Here is a 17,318-nt window from a genome sequence, read left to right on the forward strand (position 1 = left end):
GGGCTCAAGGGCCAACGTTTACCGGCTTTTCCTTTGGATTAGGGGGGCCCATCGGTGAGCTAATTAATATCTCCATCTGTCAGGTGGGGCCTCGTCCGAAGAACTACCTATAGCGAGAGTATTTTAAGACTTGTCTGTCGTCCTGACTTTGCATTACATATAGCAAGGATAGTAATAGTGACACAATGTCTTGGCTTATGAGTGTAATTTGTTTTATGTTTTGGCAAATGTTTTGGTCTGTTCCTTTATGCACCTCTGACAACCCATCCAGGATGTAGTAGGCCTTTTCCCCTGTGGCTTGGTTAGCGCTTAGCATGGAGGTTGGGTCAGCATTTGCTCAATTGCGCCGCAGTTGACTCTATTCCATCAGGCCAGTCGAATCGAGGGCAACGTTATTGGTAGGTATCAAACATCATGCCAATATCTGCTGTGTCTAGGTCGATTCGTTGTCGTTTGGTTACTCTTGAGATGGGGTCGGTATCTCCTTTAACTACCGGATTTTTTTCTCCTTCATGGTTCCTGAAACACGACTTGTCGACCCCCCCTTTTGTCGTCATAACCTTAGCAGGCACGGTACTATAGTAGATCCCACCCAGCTTCAGGGTTTGTTCCAGAAGCTTTGTAGTGTGCCCCCTGCAGAGCTCTACCATCCGAAACCGAGCCGTCTTCCAGGGTAGACGTAGACTAAAAAGAAAAGGTGTCAGAGCTAACAGATATATACTTTGGCCATGCGGGTCTGCTCTGCTGCTCCCGTCGACGGGCCTAACGTTAGGACACACAAGATTTGCTTCGTCAGGGATGCAGAAATACATACAGCAATCGGAAGATATTCAGCGTCTAGACCTAGTTGATGTATGACTTGGGAAATCGTACAATCAGTGCAGATCAATACTGAGATAGGTCCCTCGTATCCTTTAACTTTTGGTGTGTCGTTAGGCCCGTGCGTTCAGCTGCCAAACCTCTGTCCGCTGCCAAAACGAACCCTGTCAGATGTGTCTACCACCCTCACCTTGACCCTGACTTGAATATCCAATTGTATTGGCCCAATCCCTTCGTCACAACTGCAGGACCCGACGGTGGTCCAGTCGTACACCTTCGCTTCGTCCGTTACCGCTGTGAACTGTGAACTGTGAGCTGTGCTGTGTTGTGCTGTCCCTGTGCCTGGCATATGTACTGTCTATGTCGGTCTAGTCAACTAACCCAAGGGGAAAAAAAGGGACGCAGCGGCGCTAACATTGGACGATTACTGTGTCCTGCCGCCTGCATCTTGCATTTTGCGCTTGCCCGAGCACTTCTCCTCTCTACCTCCTTAAACCTTGCATCGCAATACATAATATTATTCCTCCTACGACGATCAATCTTGGCCGCTCTTCTCCCCTTGCAGCAATAACGTACGTGCTGCATACGCCATTTCATCTCAGCACTGTCGCAGGCCCTGTCCTGTCCTGTTTTGTTCTCTCTCCACCGCGTGGCCCTTGGCCCTTGTCTTTCTCCGTCCCGCCCCGTCCCTGTCGTTCTTATCCTTCTTCGGGTCGCCCATCTCGGTCCTGTCTCCAGACGGAGCCTCTTCCCCCGCGACCATTGACTCTTCCGTTCTTCCGCCTCGTCTCTGTTGACCTTGGCCGTTGAGTTGACGACTCCAGCTTCAGCCCTTCCACGTTTTCCATCAGCCTTGGAGCCTTTGTGAGTCTCCCCTCGCTAATGAACCCTACCTGACCCTGCCCTTCTGCCCTGTCCTGACCCATCTTTGGCGGTGACGCCCCTGTCTTCACCGGATCGCACTCACGATCTCCAGCGCAACCTCTCGGGCATATCCTTTGCCTTGGCTCCCGTCTCGCTGGTTATCTTGTTGCGTCTGCTTCCTATTTGGTTAGCCTTTGTGCAAGCTCCTTTACTCTTCCCCGCCCTCGTTATATCTTCTTTGTTTCCTTGACCACTCACGCATCGCCTCATGCTTTGCTATTCACAACATCAAGCCAAACATCATGGGCGACACTCCAGAACTAACGTCCCGCAAGGGTTCACTAGGGAATATCGAGCTCTCTCGCTTTTCTGACATCAACGACGAGAAACCCTCCGGCCGATACACCCCCGATATCCTCGCTGGCGTTTATCGAGGCATTCGAAAGCTACCCTCTGTCAAGCTCTCTCGAAGCCCTTCGCGCTTGAATTTAAAGAACTCGTCCAACAGTCTGCACTCTGCGACATCCTCCACCTCGAGTGTTCAGGCACCAAGCGAATTACAAAATCCTCAGCATGTTCGAAACTTGACGCTTCAATACAGCCTCGCGAAACCTCTACCGAAATCACCTCCTTGCCGAGATTCAATATCCCCGCACGACTCGACCTCCCCTAATCTACCTAGCGTGCCAGAGGGGGAGATCACAGACTTGAGATTCCCCGACCCTTCGCCTTCAACATCACCCTTACCAACACCACCTCCGAAGCCAGAAGGTTACAGCTACCTCGATAGCCGGCCAAGCACTATGGAATCAGCCTCAGGTTCTCAAGCGCAGTATCCGTACGGTGGCCATGAAACAAACAACAGCATGGGCAGCGTGTCCAGCGCCAGGTATGACTCTCAAGACCCGAACAATGACCTGAAGCCAAGAGGCAACGGGTCAAGTTCTGGAGGGCCATCACCAAATGTCGCGCAAGGTCGATCTAACCCTGTGGGCGGGCCGTCTAACGGCCCCTCTACACATCTTTCTGGCCTTATGTGCAACGTTCACCGAACGACCGGACGCGAACCCCATGCTCTTGTTGGAGCGACCACCACCATTTTAGGAGATAAGCTTTATGTCTTTGGAGGAAGGATTCTGTCTAGGAGTCGTCCTGCTCCTCTGACATCGGACATGTACGAGCTGGACCTTATCAGACGACATTGGACAAAACTCGAGACGTCAGGCGATGTTCCTCCACCACGTTACTTCCATTCTATGTGCGCTTTGGGTGATACTAAGATGGTTTGTTACGGAGGAATGTCACCAGCCCCGAACCAACCCCCTGGTGCCGACCAGCAGCAGCCTGAAATTACAGTCATGTCGGATATTTATATATACGACGTCAACACCAAAGCCTGGACGTTTATTCCGACGCAGGACCCTCCACAGGGTCGATACGCCCATTGTGCGTGTGTCTTACCTTCGGCGGCCTCATTCTCTTCGCACCGCGCACCTCTTTCCGCCCTACAACACAATCCCTCAACCGGTAATCCTAACGAGGGACGAATCGGAATTAATATTGATGGGTCAGGAGGTGCTGAGATGGTGATTGTTGGCGGACAAGACGGCAGGAATAATTATATTGAACAAATTAGTGTGTTCAACTTGCGAAGCTTGAAATGGACGTCAACACAGCCTCTGAATAAAAGCTGGGGCGCATATAGGAGTGTCACCGCCCCTCTCCCTCCTTCAGTGGCCTCCAAGCTCGGCCGACAACAGTCGAATGGAATGCAACGCCCCGATGGAGGCATCAGCCAAGAAGCCCGCGAGCCAGGCGCATCAATGCTGATCTATTGTAACTACAATTTCCTGGATGTCAAGTTGGAGCTACAAATTCGGTCACCAGATGGCACTCTTACAGAAAGGCCAATGACTGGCAACTACTCACCCCCAGGACTGCGATTCCCCAACGGAGGAATTATCGACACGCATTTTGTTGTCAGCGGCACTTATCTCACTTCATCGCGACAAGAGTACGCGCTTTGGGCTTTAGATTTGCGAACATTGACCTGGAGCCGAATTGATGCGGGAGGAAGCGTATTCAGCCAGGGCAGCTGGAATCGCGGTGTCTTGTGGAACCGCCGAAATACGTTTGTGATCTTGGGCAACCGGAAAAGAAGTCTCGTCGATGACTATAATCATCGCCGTATCAACTTTTCCAACGTTTGCATGGTTGAGCTGGAAGCTTTTGGTTTCTACGATAACCCCCGCAAGACCAGTCCCCTTTCCGGTTTCATCTCAGCCAGCAGCCCCTATGCTGGACCGGGTTTGAGTTTGGCGCGCAAAGCCGGATATCAGGCGGGCGGGCGATACCACTCCAGGGCGAGCGAGGAGCTTGGCGAAAAGTCATTCGCCATGCGGGAACTCGCAGATATGGATATCCTTTGCATTGGAGGCGAGCGAATCCCTGTTAATTCGAGAATTGTTGGGCGACGATGGGGACCTTATTTCGTGCAACTACTTCGCGAAGGAACAGCGACACAAGACGGAAGCGACGCCATGACTCTTCGGTCCGGTCTGTCCAGCAACCCCCTGCGCGCGTCGGCTATAACAATCACGCCCAGTTCAAGGGCAGCCGACAGTTCATCATCGATGATCAGCACTATAGGCTCCTCCTTGGGCTCCTCCGGTGTTGCACCAAGCACAGGAGCATCCAGTCTCTCGACGGGTGCTATGGGCCACGAAGCCAACCCAACCAATATCAATGCGGCGCCCACGCCTCATTCATTACCGCCAAACTCACGACCGCGATGTCTATACCTTCCCCACACTTATCTCACGATTCAGGCACTGCTCCATTTCCTCTACACGAGCTCTCTACCCCCACCAAGTTCGCCTCTTTGCACGCCTCAAATCCTTTGTTCGCTTTTACAGATTGCTCGACCCTACCGTATAGATGGACTGCTGGAAGCTGTCGTTGAACGACTCCACTCCTTGCTCGACAGTCGAAACGCAGCAGCTGTGTTCAATGCGACAGCCATGGCGGCTGGTGGCGGCCGAGGCATCGATGGATCCCTCAACCCCAACTTCTTTGTTGGAGCCCTGGACCCGGTCGGCTCGCCTACAGCTACCCAGGACTTTTCCCTGGGACAATCTGGAGGCGACAGCTTCTCATCGGATCTGCAGAACCGAACTGAGGGTCTGTCTCTGAACACGAATGTGCAACAATTCAACCGACCTTCCAGTGACGAACTATCTGCCACAACAAGCCAGAGCGGTTCGGAATGGAGCTCATCCGAGATTGGAGGCAGCGAGCGCGACAACTATGTATGGAGCGGCGAGCTCAGCAGCGTGATTGGACTACAGAAGCGAGGACTCCGAGGACTGATGGAGGGTAGAAGGATGCGGGAGCGAACCGGCACAGCCCCTGGTGGAAACGGTCAGCAGCGTGTTGGCTTGGGTATAGCAGGATCGTAAGTCGATCAGACAAGGCCTTTTTTCAGGTCACATTCATTGGTGGAGAGCATCGAGGATGATGTTTTACCAAAATATTGTGAAGTGTAATGAACCCACTCACGGACTGTGTAAGAGGAGGATTTTGGTTGGAGCTTACATGATGCATCAATGGACATATCACATCATATTACATAGCATATCGTATCAATACGTCTATAGATGAATATATCTGTCAATAGTCATTATTCAAATCAGGATTTGGCTGTAAAGAACCAAGGCAATTCATTATTCGACCTTGATTATGCAGTCCATGTTGAAACAAGCTTAAACTATGCGATTATATTATTTTCATGGGTATCCTGTCAATACATATACATACTAATATAGGTGCTCTACAACTTTACCTTGCCACCATTCATCTCATTCCAGTCTTTCTCCGTGAAGGGCACATAATTGTCACCCTTGAGCCAATATACTTCACCAAGACTCATTTCAGCAGGGTCAACGCCTGCCTCTCGCAAAGCGTGCTTCTGTTGCTTCATCGTTCCAGTGATTTGTCCCCCACCCAACTCAGTCGCGATTCGCAGGAACAAAGGTCTAGCATACTTGGGCAGTTCTGTGCAAACATGCGTGGCTATGTCATACATAGTCTCGGGCGTGGGATCGGATGCAAGATGGACCGCTGCACATCCTGCTCGTCCATCGTGATGGGGAAGGCTTACACCATAGACGTTCGCTTCTTTGACACTGGTGTGTTGACACATCGTGTCGCTCACTTCAGCCGTAGAGACATTTTCACCCTTCCAGCGGAACGTGTCGCCAATGCGATCGTGGAAGTAAACGCGGCCTTCGCCGTCCCATCGCAAGACATCGCCTGTTCGGAACCACACATCGCCCTTGCTGAACACGTCGCGAAGGACCTTTGCCTCAGTGGCGGCGCGGTTGCCGTAGTAGCCCTGGAATCGTTGGAAAGGGTTGCCTGAGGGGAGGCGGAAGAGCATCTCGCCTGGTTCGCCTGTGCGTGCCTTGTAGCATCTTCCCGTGCTGGGGTTGCGCTTTGGAAGATCGGTATCCCAGTCCACTTCCACGAGAGCGACTGATTGACTCAAGATGAGATTGTAAATCCAGCCGTTTCGACCAATAGCGCCAGCGGCGAAGTCATTTTTACTCAGGTTGAAAGTCGCAAAGGTTCCTTCTGTAGCAGCGTAGAATTCGCAGATTCCTTCGACACCGAACCGGTCCTTGAATTCGTTCCAGATATCCGGTCTAAGACCATTGCCGAAAGCGACTTTGACGTTGTGCTTCTTGTCAAGACATTCGCCTGTCTCGGGGTCGTATTGGGGTGGTGAAGAGAGAAGATAACGAAGTGTCTCGCCGACGTAGAGAATGGATGTTGCGCCTGAAGCGCGGACTTCATTCCAAAAGTTTCTTGCGGAGAATTTGCGACCAAGGGCTTGGGTACTTCCGGAGAGAAGGGTGGCACTGAAAGAAAAGATTGTCGCAGAGGAATGATAGAGAGGCATTGACTGAACGGTTAGCAGGGTAAGGATTCTGGAAAGGTGGCACTTACGGAATACATGATGTCACCTTTGGAACGGTCGAGGAGTTGTTCGGCCATTGAACCCGCAACAATTAATTTTCCCCATGATACGATAGCCGCCTTTGGCATACCGGTCGTTCCAGAGGTGTAGATGAGAATTGCCATTGCTGAAAGACTCTTTTCGGACCGTTCGGAGTCGGGTACGCGGACAGCTTCCATGGAAGCGACTTGCGCCTCAACCTCCGGGGTATGAACGATGAAGCGGATATCACTCAACTCATTGCGAACGTCCTGTCCGACATTCTCTTCAACATTGAGATCCACGATACATAGTTTTGTCGTAGCAGCCTTGATGCAATGTACCAGTGATGCTCCAGAGAGGTTGTAGTTCAAAAACGCTGGCTTTGCACCGATACTCCAAAGTCCCAACCAGAGAAAAATATACGTGTCAGAGTTCTGGAAGTCTAGCGCCACGATATCACCCTTCTCGACACCTTCTTTCTTGAGCCACTGCCCGTACTTCAGGACCTGCTCGTAAACATCTTTGTACGAGTGGCGCTTGCCCTCAAAGATGAGCAGCGCGCGATCAGCGGTGGATTCTTTCGTGGCGATATTTTCGAGAAGATAGTACAGATTCAGACGGTCGGCCCATTCGCGGTAGTACATGCGTGATGCGCCAAAGGTGACGCAGCGGAGGAGTAAAAGGTCGTACCATACCGAGGCGCGGACGCTCAGGTAGGCTATGGAAGCCGCGATTGCGGGAACGGTTACCATGAGAGGGACTGAGAATAGTTAGAGAGTGTGCAAACAAAGGTTTTGGGGTTGTACTTACGAGGCATCGTTGATGGTTGAGAGGTAGAAGGAGAGGAAGGGAGAAGACGTAGAGATAGATAATGAGTGACGTGGGTCTATGGATGGGCTGATATCGATAACAGGTTAAAGGTGACGACAGAGCTCTCCACTAAACTGCCGAGGTCGAGTAGGGGTTCTGTTAGCGAGTAGAGGCAAGGGAATCCAGGGTGTTGAGGCGGTTAGAGTTGAGAAAGGATGTCCATTATTGGTAGATACTATAATGCTTATATACAATGGCATCCATGGTGTGGCGCAGATAAAGTCAACGTAAGAAACCTGCTTGATTTCACCTGCCTCGGCGACAGCTGATGATGCCAAGTGCCGGGCCTCACGGGAATAAACATGGATAGAGTTACAAGATGCCAAGACTTGTTGTTAGATGGATGGCAGTTGGAAGGGATAGAAAGAAGAAAGTGCTGACGGTTCCTGTCGATCCCTAACTTGCATGAGACTGACCTTGGATGTACTGTATTCAGCACGGTCTTTTCTTCTACAGGGCTGAACTAGATCAGATGGGGGAGGTGATTCTCGAAAACTAGTCTGAAGAGTATCATCGTGTTAGATTGAAGCAGGCGGAAGACTTGTATTAGTTGAACATCCTCAAAAACGAAGTCATATCACCATAAAGCATTTTAAGAAGATAATTCATTCGAGTTCCCCAGCAATCATATGTGAAGCCGTTACCTGACGAGACTCAATTGGCCTTGTTTTAGTGTCATAACCTGCTATAAATGGCCCGAAGAGTGAATAGGCTTTGGGATACGACGCTCGTTTCCATAGGGTTCGGTGAATTGATACCCAACTTTATGTTCTAATCTGTCACATTCCATGGCAATACATCCAAACCATCAATTGCCAGACATAGCGGAAACGTAGACAAAGCTCATCAATAACATGAATTCTCCTACTCCTCCTACTCCTACTCCTAGTACATCGGCATCGGCGCTTACACCCACCGACCTCACGTGATATCGTGATGTCGTGTCTAAGCTAAGCTCCATCCCTCCACCAAGTACATCGAATCGACAGGGAGCTTTGATAAGAGCAATCGTTCAAACTCCCCCGCCTAAATCCTCAACATCTACCTTTCCCGGACAGCATAATGGCGCCCGGCGACGTCAAGGACCCTTCCGCGGCGCCTCAGGCCCAAGAGCCACCCCCCGAGAAACCATCCGACGCTTCAAGGAGAACCCGGATCGTCATCTCCTTTTGGCTGCTTGTCCTCTGTCTTGGTGTGCCGATATGGTGGAAGACTACAACTATCTATCGCGCGAATCTTCCCCTCGATGGGATGATGCAATGGGCTGAGGGAAAAGTGAGTTTAACTTTGAGGTTTCGCGAGCCAATTGTTTCGGTGCTAACGATAGTAGGCTTGTCGTCCTGTGTTCCCCCTTCAGATCTCTGTCAAGGCCGATGCGCTACAGGAAAACGAAGCGCAGAATCTTGTGCGATTGACACAGCACGCTCTCGACGATCATAATGATTTCTCCGGTCACCATCTCCGTCTTCAACTCGCTCCCAAAGGCGGCGCTTCACCATCGCCCGCTGTCGACGACGAGTCGCACGTCGCCTTGACGATCCAGCTTGCGCCTGGCGAGAGCAACTCTGCTTCTCTCGACTCCGACTCAGCTATTCTCAATATCGCCTATCCCTCCAACGCAGTACCATCCGCTTCGTCTTCCTCCTCCGCCCTCGCGACCTACATAGCCAATGAACTCCAATCGACCTTTCGAGAAGAACAGTCCATCATCTCCTACCTCCTTTCGACGTCTTCGGCTCTCGATGCGAAGCCCCAAGGTCTGACCCCCGAGATTGTCGATATGCTCTCCAAGCGAACCACGCGATCCCTCCGATACTCGCCTACCTACCATCTTACTTTCTCGCTCTTTACTGCTGGCGCTACACCCGGCACGTGGGATATCGAAAATGCGATCGAGGAATATATGAAGCCCATGCTTGATGTGCTGGGTCCTATTCACAATTTTACAATCGATACTCAGGTGCAGCTCTATGCTACACCAGGCGCCCAATCTCAGGTGTTGAGCAAGGAAGACCTGGCGTCTTTCATCAATGCTGCCGAGTGGCCTTTGTCGCCTTCCATTGCAGGCGCCCCGACTGTCAACTTTGTTATCTACATTGGTGATCAGAAGATTGGCCTTAATTCGGAGGCTGAGACAGCTCAGTCGTGGATGTTTCCCCAGTGGGGTAGCGTGTATCTTCTCAGCCTTCCCGAGACAACGGCCCATGTGTCGAGTGAGACGCTGAAGCAGCCGATGTTGACCTTTACTGGACACTTGCTGTCGCTCTTGGGTACTCCTCAATCGGGATCCCTGCCTCTTAGACTGTCTACACTTTCTCGTATCAGATCAGCAGATCTACTACTCCGTGCTTCATCAACGTTGGGTTCGTTGGCTAGACTATCTCTTGCCCTTCCCTCTATCTCGATCCCACATAGCGTTGCAGAAGGTGTCTCATCCAGCATGGAGCACCTTCAGCAAGCATGCGCCAGTCTAGGTGCGCCTTCTGGACTCCTCCACGCTAGAATCGCCGAGGAAGAAGCCGAAAGGGCGTTTTTTGAGAAGAGCATGGTGGGTCAATTATATTTCCCTGATGAGCATAAAATTGCCGTTTACTTGCCCCTCCTTGGACCGGTGGGTGTGCCGCTGGTGATGGGGTTGATAAATGAGCTTAGAGGGTGGATTAAGAGGAGGAGACAGAGGGCTAAGGATGCCGGAGAGAAGAAGGCACAATAAAGGATGTTTTGAATGTTATAGATGTATAGATATGAGTCTAATATTATGTTTTTTGTTTGCAAATTATGATGTTCTTGTCAACATGTATGATCGAATCGGTAAACACACAGATTAATCAGACCTATTTCTTTGCGCATGTCGTCTTTGACAATATGGATATCATCTTGATTTATATATCCCGATTAGAATGGATGAATATATCTTCAATGGCATCATCAATACTATCAATCGCTATTACGTAGGTGTTGAAGCTATTGCTCGTGATTCTCGGCTGTTTTGCCGTGTCCACGTCCGTGCACCAAGCTTTCCCCAGGATTTGACGTAGGTATTATTCCCTCCCCATGTCATGCTTCCTATTTCCTATTCCCTACTCCTCCAACTCAACTCAGACCAATTGACTTAACCAACATGTCATGACACGGCCACGATGCTTCCGGAACCAACAATCACTCTTAGCATCCCTAGCATAAACGATGGGACCCTTCTTGATTGCCGCATCTACCATCCTCTCTCGCTAGCTGCGAATCCAGAAGCGCCGACATGGCTGAAACATGCCGCTGTGGTGGCTCATCCGTATGCGCCCATGGGAGGATGCTACGATGATCCTGTCGTAGGAGCTGTAGCTGCGCAATTGCTTCGAAAAGGTTTCCTGGTAGCAACCTTTAATTTCCGGTATGTTTCTTACCATTGTAATAGCTGCTCGAGGTTGACATGTGTAGGGGTGCTCATGGATCGGCGGGACGGACTTCATGGACTTCGAAACCCGAACGAGACGATTATGCGACCGTTGTGGCGTTTGCTCTACATTACGTCCATTACCTCGATCCTTTCAAACCACATCTAGAAAGCTTTCTAAAAAGCGAGCCCTCGACGCCGACAAGTTCAGACATACCAATCGGCTTGGATACGGCCATCGCATCGGTTCCTCGCGTACGACCTGTCTTACTTATGGGCGGCTATTCATACGGTGGCTTCGTAACGAGCCGGATACCTCCGCTCGATGCGATTCTCCAACCATTTATATCACCAATTGTAGGGTCAGATGCAGCAGAAGTCCGACTTCGAGCTGAGCATTTAGCCGAACAGCAGAATGTCATCCTGTCTAGTACTCGATCTGCGATGATGGAAGGATCAGCGAGAGGGAGGAGTAAGCGCGGTGTCAGAGTTGGTGGTGACGAGAGTGGTAGCCGCAGTCCCCGCCGAAGCACTTCTAGCGCAAGAAGAAGTTTCTCTCTGGACGATGAGAGGTTTCGAAGGGGTGTTCATGATTTTATCGCAAAGGCGCGGGTAGGCAGGCATTCCCGCAATGTCTCACAGACGTCTCCGTCAAAGGTTTCAGAAGAACCTCAGCCAGGAGAGAGTCTACCGAGAATTACAGATCTCACCATGCCGAGGCCAGCTTATCTCATGGTTTCACCACCACAAGGAATCGTCATGCATGCATTAAGCATGTCAATTCTTCCGTCGGCATTCACGAAGAATAAGGATCCGCATGATTCGGCGGCGGAAGAAAAGCTTATCAGGAATCCATCGTTGATGATATTTGGGGACGAAGACGGGTTCACAGCTGTATCAAGGTTCAGATCTTTAACAGCCAGGCTGCATGAGAAAAAAGATTCTGGGTTTAGAGGAGTCGAAATTGAAACGGCGGGACATTTTTGGATAGAACCCGGAGTTTTGAATCAGATGAGAGATGTGGTTGGGAGGTTTGCTATTGAAGTACTTGCAGGTTAGGAGTTTGGTCAAGGGTTTGTTTATCAATGCGATGGTTGGAGTCATTATCTTTTAGGACAGAAAAGGGACAAGGCAAATGATATGATGTATGAACGATGATACAGTATGGAATTGATGAACTTCTTCTAGTGAGAATGGTAAGTGTATATATTAATAAAATGGGTTCAGTCAATGGCATAACAACTGGCATATTTTGGTCAGAATTCATGACTTGCATCTAGATATCTATATCAATTTGTTCCTTTCTAACTGGTAACAGACTATCTACTGCTTCCACCGCAGCAAAGTAAAAGAGTGTTTGGGGAACTTGAACAAGCCCTCACCATTCCACTTGGACTCCTTAATACCAACCTCTTCCTTCTCTGCTGTGTTGACAACCTTGACATCCCTTCCGCTAACACTGTGAACCTCAACCTCCTTTCCACTCAAACCCTTGAGCTCGGTCTCGAAATCCTTGTCCTCGTGGATATTCACCACAGCAAGGTTGACGGTGCCATCCTTATCCAGCGCCGCACTAACATCCAACCAAGGCGTCTCGATAGTACCACGAATCCACTGTGGATGTGTATCACCGAGATACTCGCCTCCGCGAAGGTTGACGGCGATGGTTGAACCGCGCATGTACTTGCTGTAAAGAAGAAGAGGCCACCAGGTAGGCTGCTTGAGAAGACCATCCTTGGTGGTCATGAGAGGGGAGATGACGTTTACGCTCTGAGCAATATTGGCCATGCCGACGTGCTTGCTCTGGCGGATAAATACGTTGAGCCAGATGGCGACGGCAAGGGCGTCGGAGAGGTTGTACTTTTCTTCGGCGCCTTCTTCACCGGGGGCACGCTCGGGATCCCATACGTTCCACTCGTCGAAGCAGATCTTTTGACGAGGGACGGTGGGAGGGACACCGTTCTCGATACGGGCGAGATCGATGAGGCTGGATGCGATTTCGATGGCGCGCTCAGCAGAACGGGGGGCTGTTTCTATTAGTATACCATTACCAAACAACACCTTTGAGAGTTAAACATACCGGTAGCGTTCTTGTAATGATCTGAGCTGGCAGTGTAGATATGAATACTGTGCTGATCAATCAGACTAGCAGTTGTGCTACCGCCCAAGCCGTGAATGTCAAACTTGATGCACTCCTTGATAACGTACGAGTCCCAGGTACTGTGACCTGTCTCGCCGCAGAGAATGAGGGTTACGCTGGGGTCTAGGAGCTTGATGGCCTTGGCCCATTGGTAGGCCTTCTTTGCGTAGTCTTCCTTTGTCATCTGGCCAACTTGCCATGCTCCCCACATTTCGTTTCCGAGAGCCCAGTACTTGACCTGTGAAGATTGTGTTAGTGAGAAACAGAAGAGGAGGAGGGGAGGCAAGTACGTTGTATGGCTTCTCACGTCCGTTTTGACGACGGAGGTTGGCGTAGTAGCTTGGTCGGTCAGAGTTACAGTACTCGACCCATGCGAGGGCTGTAGAGGTTAGTATTTGTGCTCAAAGACCAAGTCAAAAGTGAGACAAACCTTCATCGAGAGTGCCTAGACAGCAATTAGTATGTATATGACAATGTGTCAGAAGATCAAGACTCACCAGTTCCAAAGTTGAGACATAGATAAGGCTCGGTGCCGACAACCTCACACCACTTCATGAACTCATCAGTACCAAACTCGTTGCTCTCGGTACCAATCCAAGCAAGCTCAGGTCTACCCAAACGTCAATTGTGGTTCTGTTTAGCTTCATACAGTGTAAAACTCACCTGACAGGCCTCTTTTCTCGAGGTCCAATACCATCTTGCCAATGGTATGTAGCAACAAAGTTACCACCTGGATATCGCACAACGGGGCAGTTGAGCTCCTTCATTGCCTCGATGACATCCTTTCGGAAGCCATTCTCGTCTGAGAGGGGGTTGCCAGGCTCGTAGATACCGCCGTAGATGCAGCGGCCCATGTGCCTGAGGGAGTCATGTTAGTATGAGTGAAATGAAAGTGAAGAATGTGAGATATACTCTGTGAAACCACCATAGATGTTATCGTCAATGGTGGAGATGACAGCACTGGGGTCAACCGAAATGGTAGGACGCTCATCGTCGGCAATTCGAGTAAACGTAGCCATATTGATCTATATACTTGCAACAGCAATAATTACAAGAGTGAATGAGAAAGAAGAAGAGAAAGAGACCGACAGACCGACAACAATTTATGTCTACTCTTAGCCCCTCATCTCCAGTATTAATTCCATTGGCATGCGTGTCTACTTTTGGCTATCAGTAAGTCAGTCAACTAACTTACAGCTTCCCCTCATCTTTAAAGATTGCACTAAAACCTGTCAGGTCGTCAGGTGTACCCGTTTACTGTATCAAGCCTCGATCCCTGCTTAAGAGACCCTGGTTCGCGCGCTTCTTTGAGGTGGGTTGACATGGTGATTGGTGCGCTTGGTTTCTCCCGCAAGACACGAGACTAAGGAACTCAATTCCGAGGCTATTAAGATCCTTGTACTCTGCAATTGTGGTTTGGTGAGCTTGATTCATAGTTGGAGAATGGTCTGGCAGTATTCCTCTATTGTATACCCCGTAGATGGGAGAAGGGAGTTATCATGGTTATGCATACTTTATAGTTCCATCACAATGATACCCTCTGTAGAAACTCACAAGCTTGTCTTTTACATGTGCAAGTTAAACACGCTAACAATGGAGACTACAGGGATTCAACTCAACGGCCTCTCCACTAACTTAGATAAACCATGTAAGTCAAGTCAAGCTGTTTCTCATTCCGCTCTCTCTATCCTTCGCGCACCAACCAAACCTGCCTGCAACAGGATCATGTCTTAGTCTTGAACAGAGCAAAGAAAGAGCCGCAATTGTGCGCTCCAATCGGATTATACGGCACTCGAATCGTTTTAATTTCCGAGTGACAACAGGACACTCCGCCATTCAAACCTATCACCAGATTGTTAAACCCTATGGGCAAAAGATCCTTTCCCCGTCATGACTCCTGTTTATCAATCTCCACCTCCGTGGGGAAGTCGTTAGGCGAACTCCAGTTTATCTTGTCCCCATGGGCAGAGACATACGATGGTTGCGTCAATCTTGTTCTTCCCTTTTCTCCGCTAAGGATCCTGAAAAGTTCCCTGCCTTAGTTTCGTCTACTGCTGATGCTCGCACATTGTAACCGCGGAAAGACGGTTACTCGGATCATGCCCCTGTCTGTATCCCATTGTGTATGGACCATGCTTAGGAATACTATATAAGAAGCGTCCATCACCTTCCGTTTCTACCTCTTCATCAACTGCTTCCACAAAGCAGCATCACATTCATCATGGCTCTCCCACCAAAGTGGTACCAGTTCCTTGTCTCCGTTTTTGCATCGCTTGGTTCTTTGCTATACGGTTACGATCTCGGTGTTATTGCCGAAGTCATCGCATCCGGAAACTTCAAGAGCAAGTTTGGCGATGATCCCAATGCGACGTATGTCTCCCACCTCAACTATCTAGGTCAATCTAACAGACTGTAGCGGCGCTGTAGTTTCAGTCTTTACTGGCGGTGCATTCTTTGGCTCCATGTTTGCTGGTTATTCTGGTGACCGTTTAGGAAGAAAATGGACCATCATGATCGGTGCTCTCATCTTCATTCTCGGAGGAAGTCTGCAGACTGCCGCTGACCACATCAACTATCTCTACGCAGGTCGTTGTCTCGCCGGCCTTGGGTATGTTTCTTCCTTCATTAAGATGTCACCTAAACTAACGCCCTCAGTGTCGGTTTCCTTGTCATGATTGTCCCAGTCTACCAAGGCGAGCTCTGCCATCCCGACATCCGTGGTCGTGTAACAGCCCTCCAGCAATTCATGCTTGGTGTAGGCGCCCTCATCGCCACAGCAATTGGCTACGGAACATACACAAGCATCGACGACGATAACTCAGGTCAATGGCGCATTCCCCTCGGTATCCAGAATTTACCTGCCGTGATCCTAGCTGCTCTTATTCTCTTCTTCCCCGAATCGCCACGTTGGTTGATCGATCATGGCCGTGAAGAGGAAGGTCTCAAGACCCTTGCGAAACTTCACGCCAACGGTGATGTGAATGATACGTGGGTGAGGGCCGAGTTTGACCAGATCCAGGAACGTCTTGCTCTCGAGCATGAAGCTTCTGCCAAGAGCTACAGCGAACTCTTCACTGACAAGTCATGCTTTCGACGACTTTGGCTTGCTATCTCTGTTCAGGTCGCTGCGCAGATGACTGGAGTAAGCGCTATTCAGTACTACTCTGTTGCCATCTACGCCAAAATCGGTATCCAAGGTGACGAAACCCTCCGATATCAGATGATATCCTCTGTCATCGCTCTCGTGGCCCAATTCCTGTGTATGCTCTTCATCGACAGAACAGGACGACGCTGGCCTCTTATCGGCGGTAACATTCTCAACTGCATCACCTTTATCATCGCAACTGTTCTTCTCGCCAGTTTCCCTCCTGGCTCCAACAATGGTGGTGGTGCTGCTGGATGGGGATTCATCGTTGTCACATGGATCTACAATTTCTCTTTCAGCGCCACATGCGGTCCTTTGTCTTGGATCATCCCTGCCGAGATCTTTGATATGAAGACTCGCGCCAAGGGAGTGTCGCTGGCTACTATGATGTCCTTTGCTTTCAACACCATGATTGGACAAACTACATCTGTTGCTCTTGATGACAAGACTGGTATTGGTTGGAGGTGGTACATTGTCTTTATTGTAAGGCCGCTCATAACTACCTTATCAGATTACCAGCTAACAATTCCCAGGTCTGCAACTTTACCAACGCTGTTTACTTTTGGGCAATCCTCCCCGAGACTGCCAACCGCCCTCTTGAGGAGATGCGATATCTCTTTACCGAAGCGCCCTTGTTTGTTCCTCTTATGGATACGGCCAAGTTCGCCGCTGGCCAGGACCTTGAGCGTCGTGTTGAGAAGGCAGAGCAGAAGCAAGAGCTTGAACACCATGACTAGTTTAGAGGATGAATGCGCTCGATGTTTGAATACGGCAGGAAAGTCTTTGATGCATTGACGATATAGTTTCGCAAATGTAGTCAAATAAATAAGAATGTTAATGTCACCATAGATATTCTGACTTTGGGTATTTTGGGGTGTCTCATGCTTTTAAATTATGACATGTAATGGTCTATGAAAGCTCTCGAGATCCCGTCGCCAAATGATGGTTGACAGTGATCTAATCTGAACTCGCTAGCCTCCCAGGCGGGTTGCTAAAAAATAGGGACTTGAAGCCACACAGACGAAATCATTAGTCCACTCTTAGGCCATACATACACTAAGAGTGATCTAATATTTATGACAGCCACTAAATC

At 49.8% G+C, this 17,318-nt stretch overlaps 6 protein-coding genes across 6 annotated transcripts; 4 read left to right on the forward strand and 2 right to left on the reverse strand.

Annotated features, from left to right (window-relative positions):
• Window positions 1-1,985: 1,985 nt before the first annotated feature.
• On the forward strand, window positions 1,986-5,141 carry FPSE_10299 (uncharacterized protein; the record flags this gene model as incomplete). Its single annotated transcript, XM_009263416.1, has 1 exon — window positions 1,986-5,141. The coding sequence occupies one exon, from the start codon at window positions 1,986-1,988 to the stop codon at window positions 5,139-5,141; it is 3,156 nt and encodes a 1,051-aa protein (XP_009261691.1).
• Window positions 5,142-5,512: 371 nt separating this feature from the next.
• On the reverse strand, window positions 5,513-7,499 carry FPSE_10298 (uncharacterized protein; the record flags this gene model as incomplete). The annotated part of the gene is made up of 3 exons (XM_009263415.1): window positions 5,513-6,646; window positions 6,691-7,442; window positions 7,493-7,499. The coding sequence occupies 3 exons, from the start codon at window positions 7,497-7,499 to the stop codon at window positions 5,513-5,515; spliced, it is 1,893 nt and encodes a 630-aa protein (XP_009261690.1).
• Window positions 7,500-8,614: 1,115 nt separating this feature from the next.
• Window positions 8,615-10,265, forward strand: FPSE_10297 (uncharacterized protein; the record flags this gene model as incomplete). The annotated part of the gene is made up of 2 exons (XM_009263414.1): window positions 8,615-8,827; window positions 8,883-10,265. 2 exons carry the CDS (start codon window positions 8,615-8,617, stop codon window positions 10,263-10,265), a joined length of 1,596 nt encoding a protein of 531 aa, XP_009261689.1.
• Window positions 10,266-10,692: 427 nt separating this feature from the next.
• Window positions 10,693-11,999, forward strand: FPSE_10296 (uncharacterized protein; the record flags this gene model as incomplete). The annotated part of the gene is made up of 2 exons (XM_009263413.1): window positions 10,693-10,937; window positions 10,985-11,999. The coding sequence occupies 2 exons, from the start codon at window positions 10,693-10,695 to the stop codon at window positions 11,997-11,999; spliced, it is 1,260 nt and encodes a 419-aa protein (XP_009261688.1).
• Window positions 12,000-12,263: 264 nt separating this feature from the next.
• On the reverse strand, window positions 12,264-14,099 carry FPSE_10295 (uncharacterized protein; the record flags this gene model as incomplete). The annotated part of the gene is made up of 7 exons (XM_009263412.1): window positions 12,264-12,967; window positions 13,021-13,318; window positions 13,371-13,459; window positions 13,511-13,525; window positions 13,578-13,690; window positions 13,744-13,938; window positions 13,993-14,099. 7 exons carry the CDS (start codon window positions 14,097-14,099, stop codon window positions 12,264-12,266), a joined length of 1,521 nt encoding a protein of 506 aa, XP_009261687.1.
• Window positions 14,100-15,301: 1,202 nt separating this feature from the next.
• On the forward strand, window positions 15,302-16,962 carry FPSE_10294 (uncharacterized protein; the record flags this gene model as incomplete). Its single annotated transcript, XM_009263411.1, has 4 exons — window positions 15,302-15,450; window positions 15,497-15,688; window positions 15,736-16,708; window positions 16,759-16,962. 4 exons carry the CDS (start codon window positions 15,302-15,304, stop codon window positions 16,960-16,962), a joined length of 1,518 nt encoding a protein of 505 aa, XP_009261686.1.
• Between the last annotated feature and the right edge of the window lie 356 nt (window positions 16,963-17,318).

The sequence above is a fragment of the Fusarium pseudograminearum genome, chromosome 4 (assembly GCF_000303195.2).
Source record: "Fusarium pseudograminearum CS3096 chromosome 4, whole genome shotgun sequence".
NCBI classification, from domain to species: domain Eukaryota; kingdom Fungi; phylum Ascomycota; class Sordariomycetes; order Hypocreales; family Nectriaceae; genus Fusarium; species Fusarium pseudograminearum.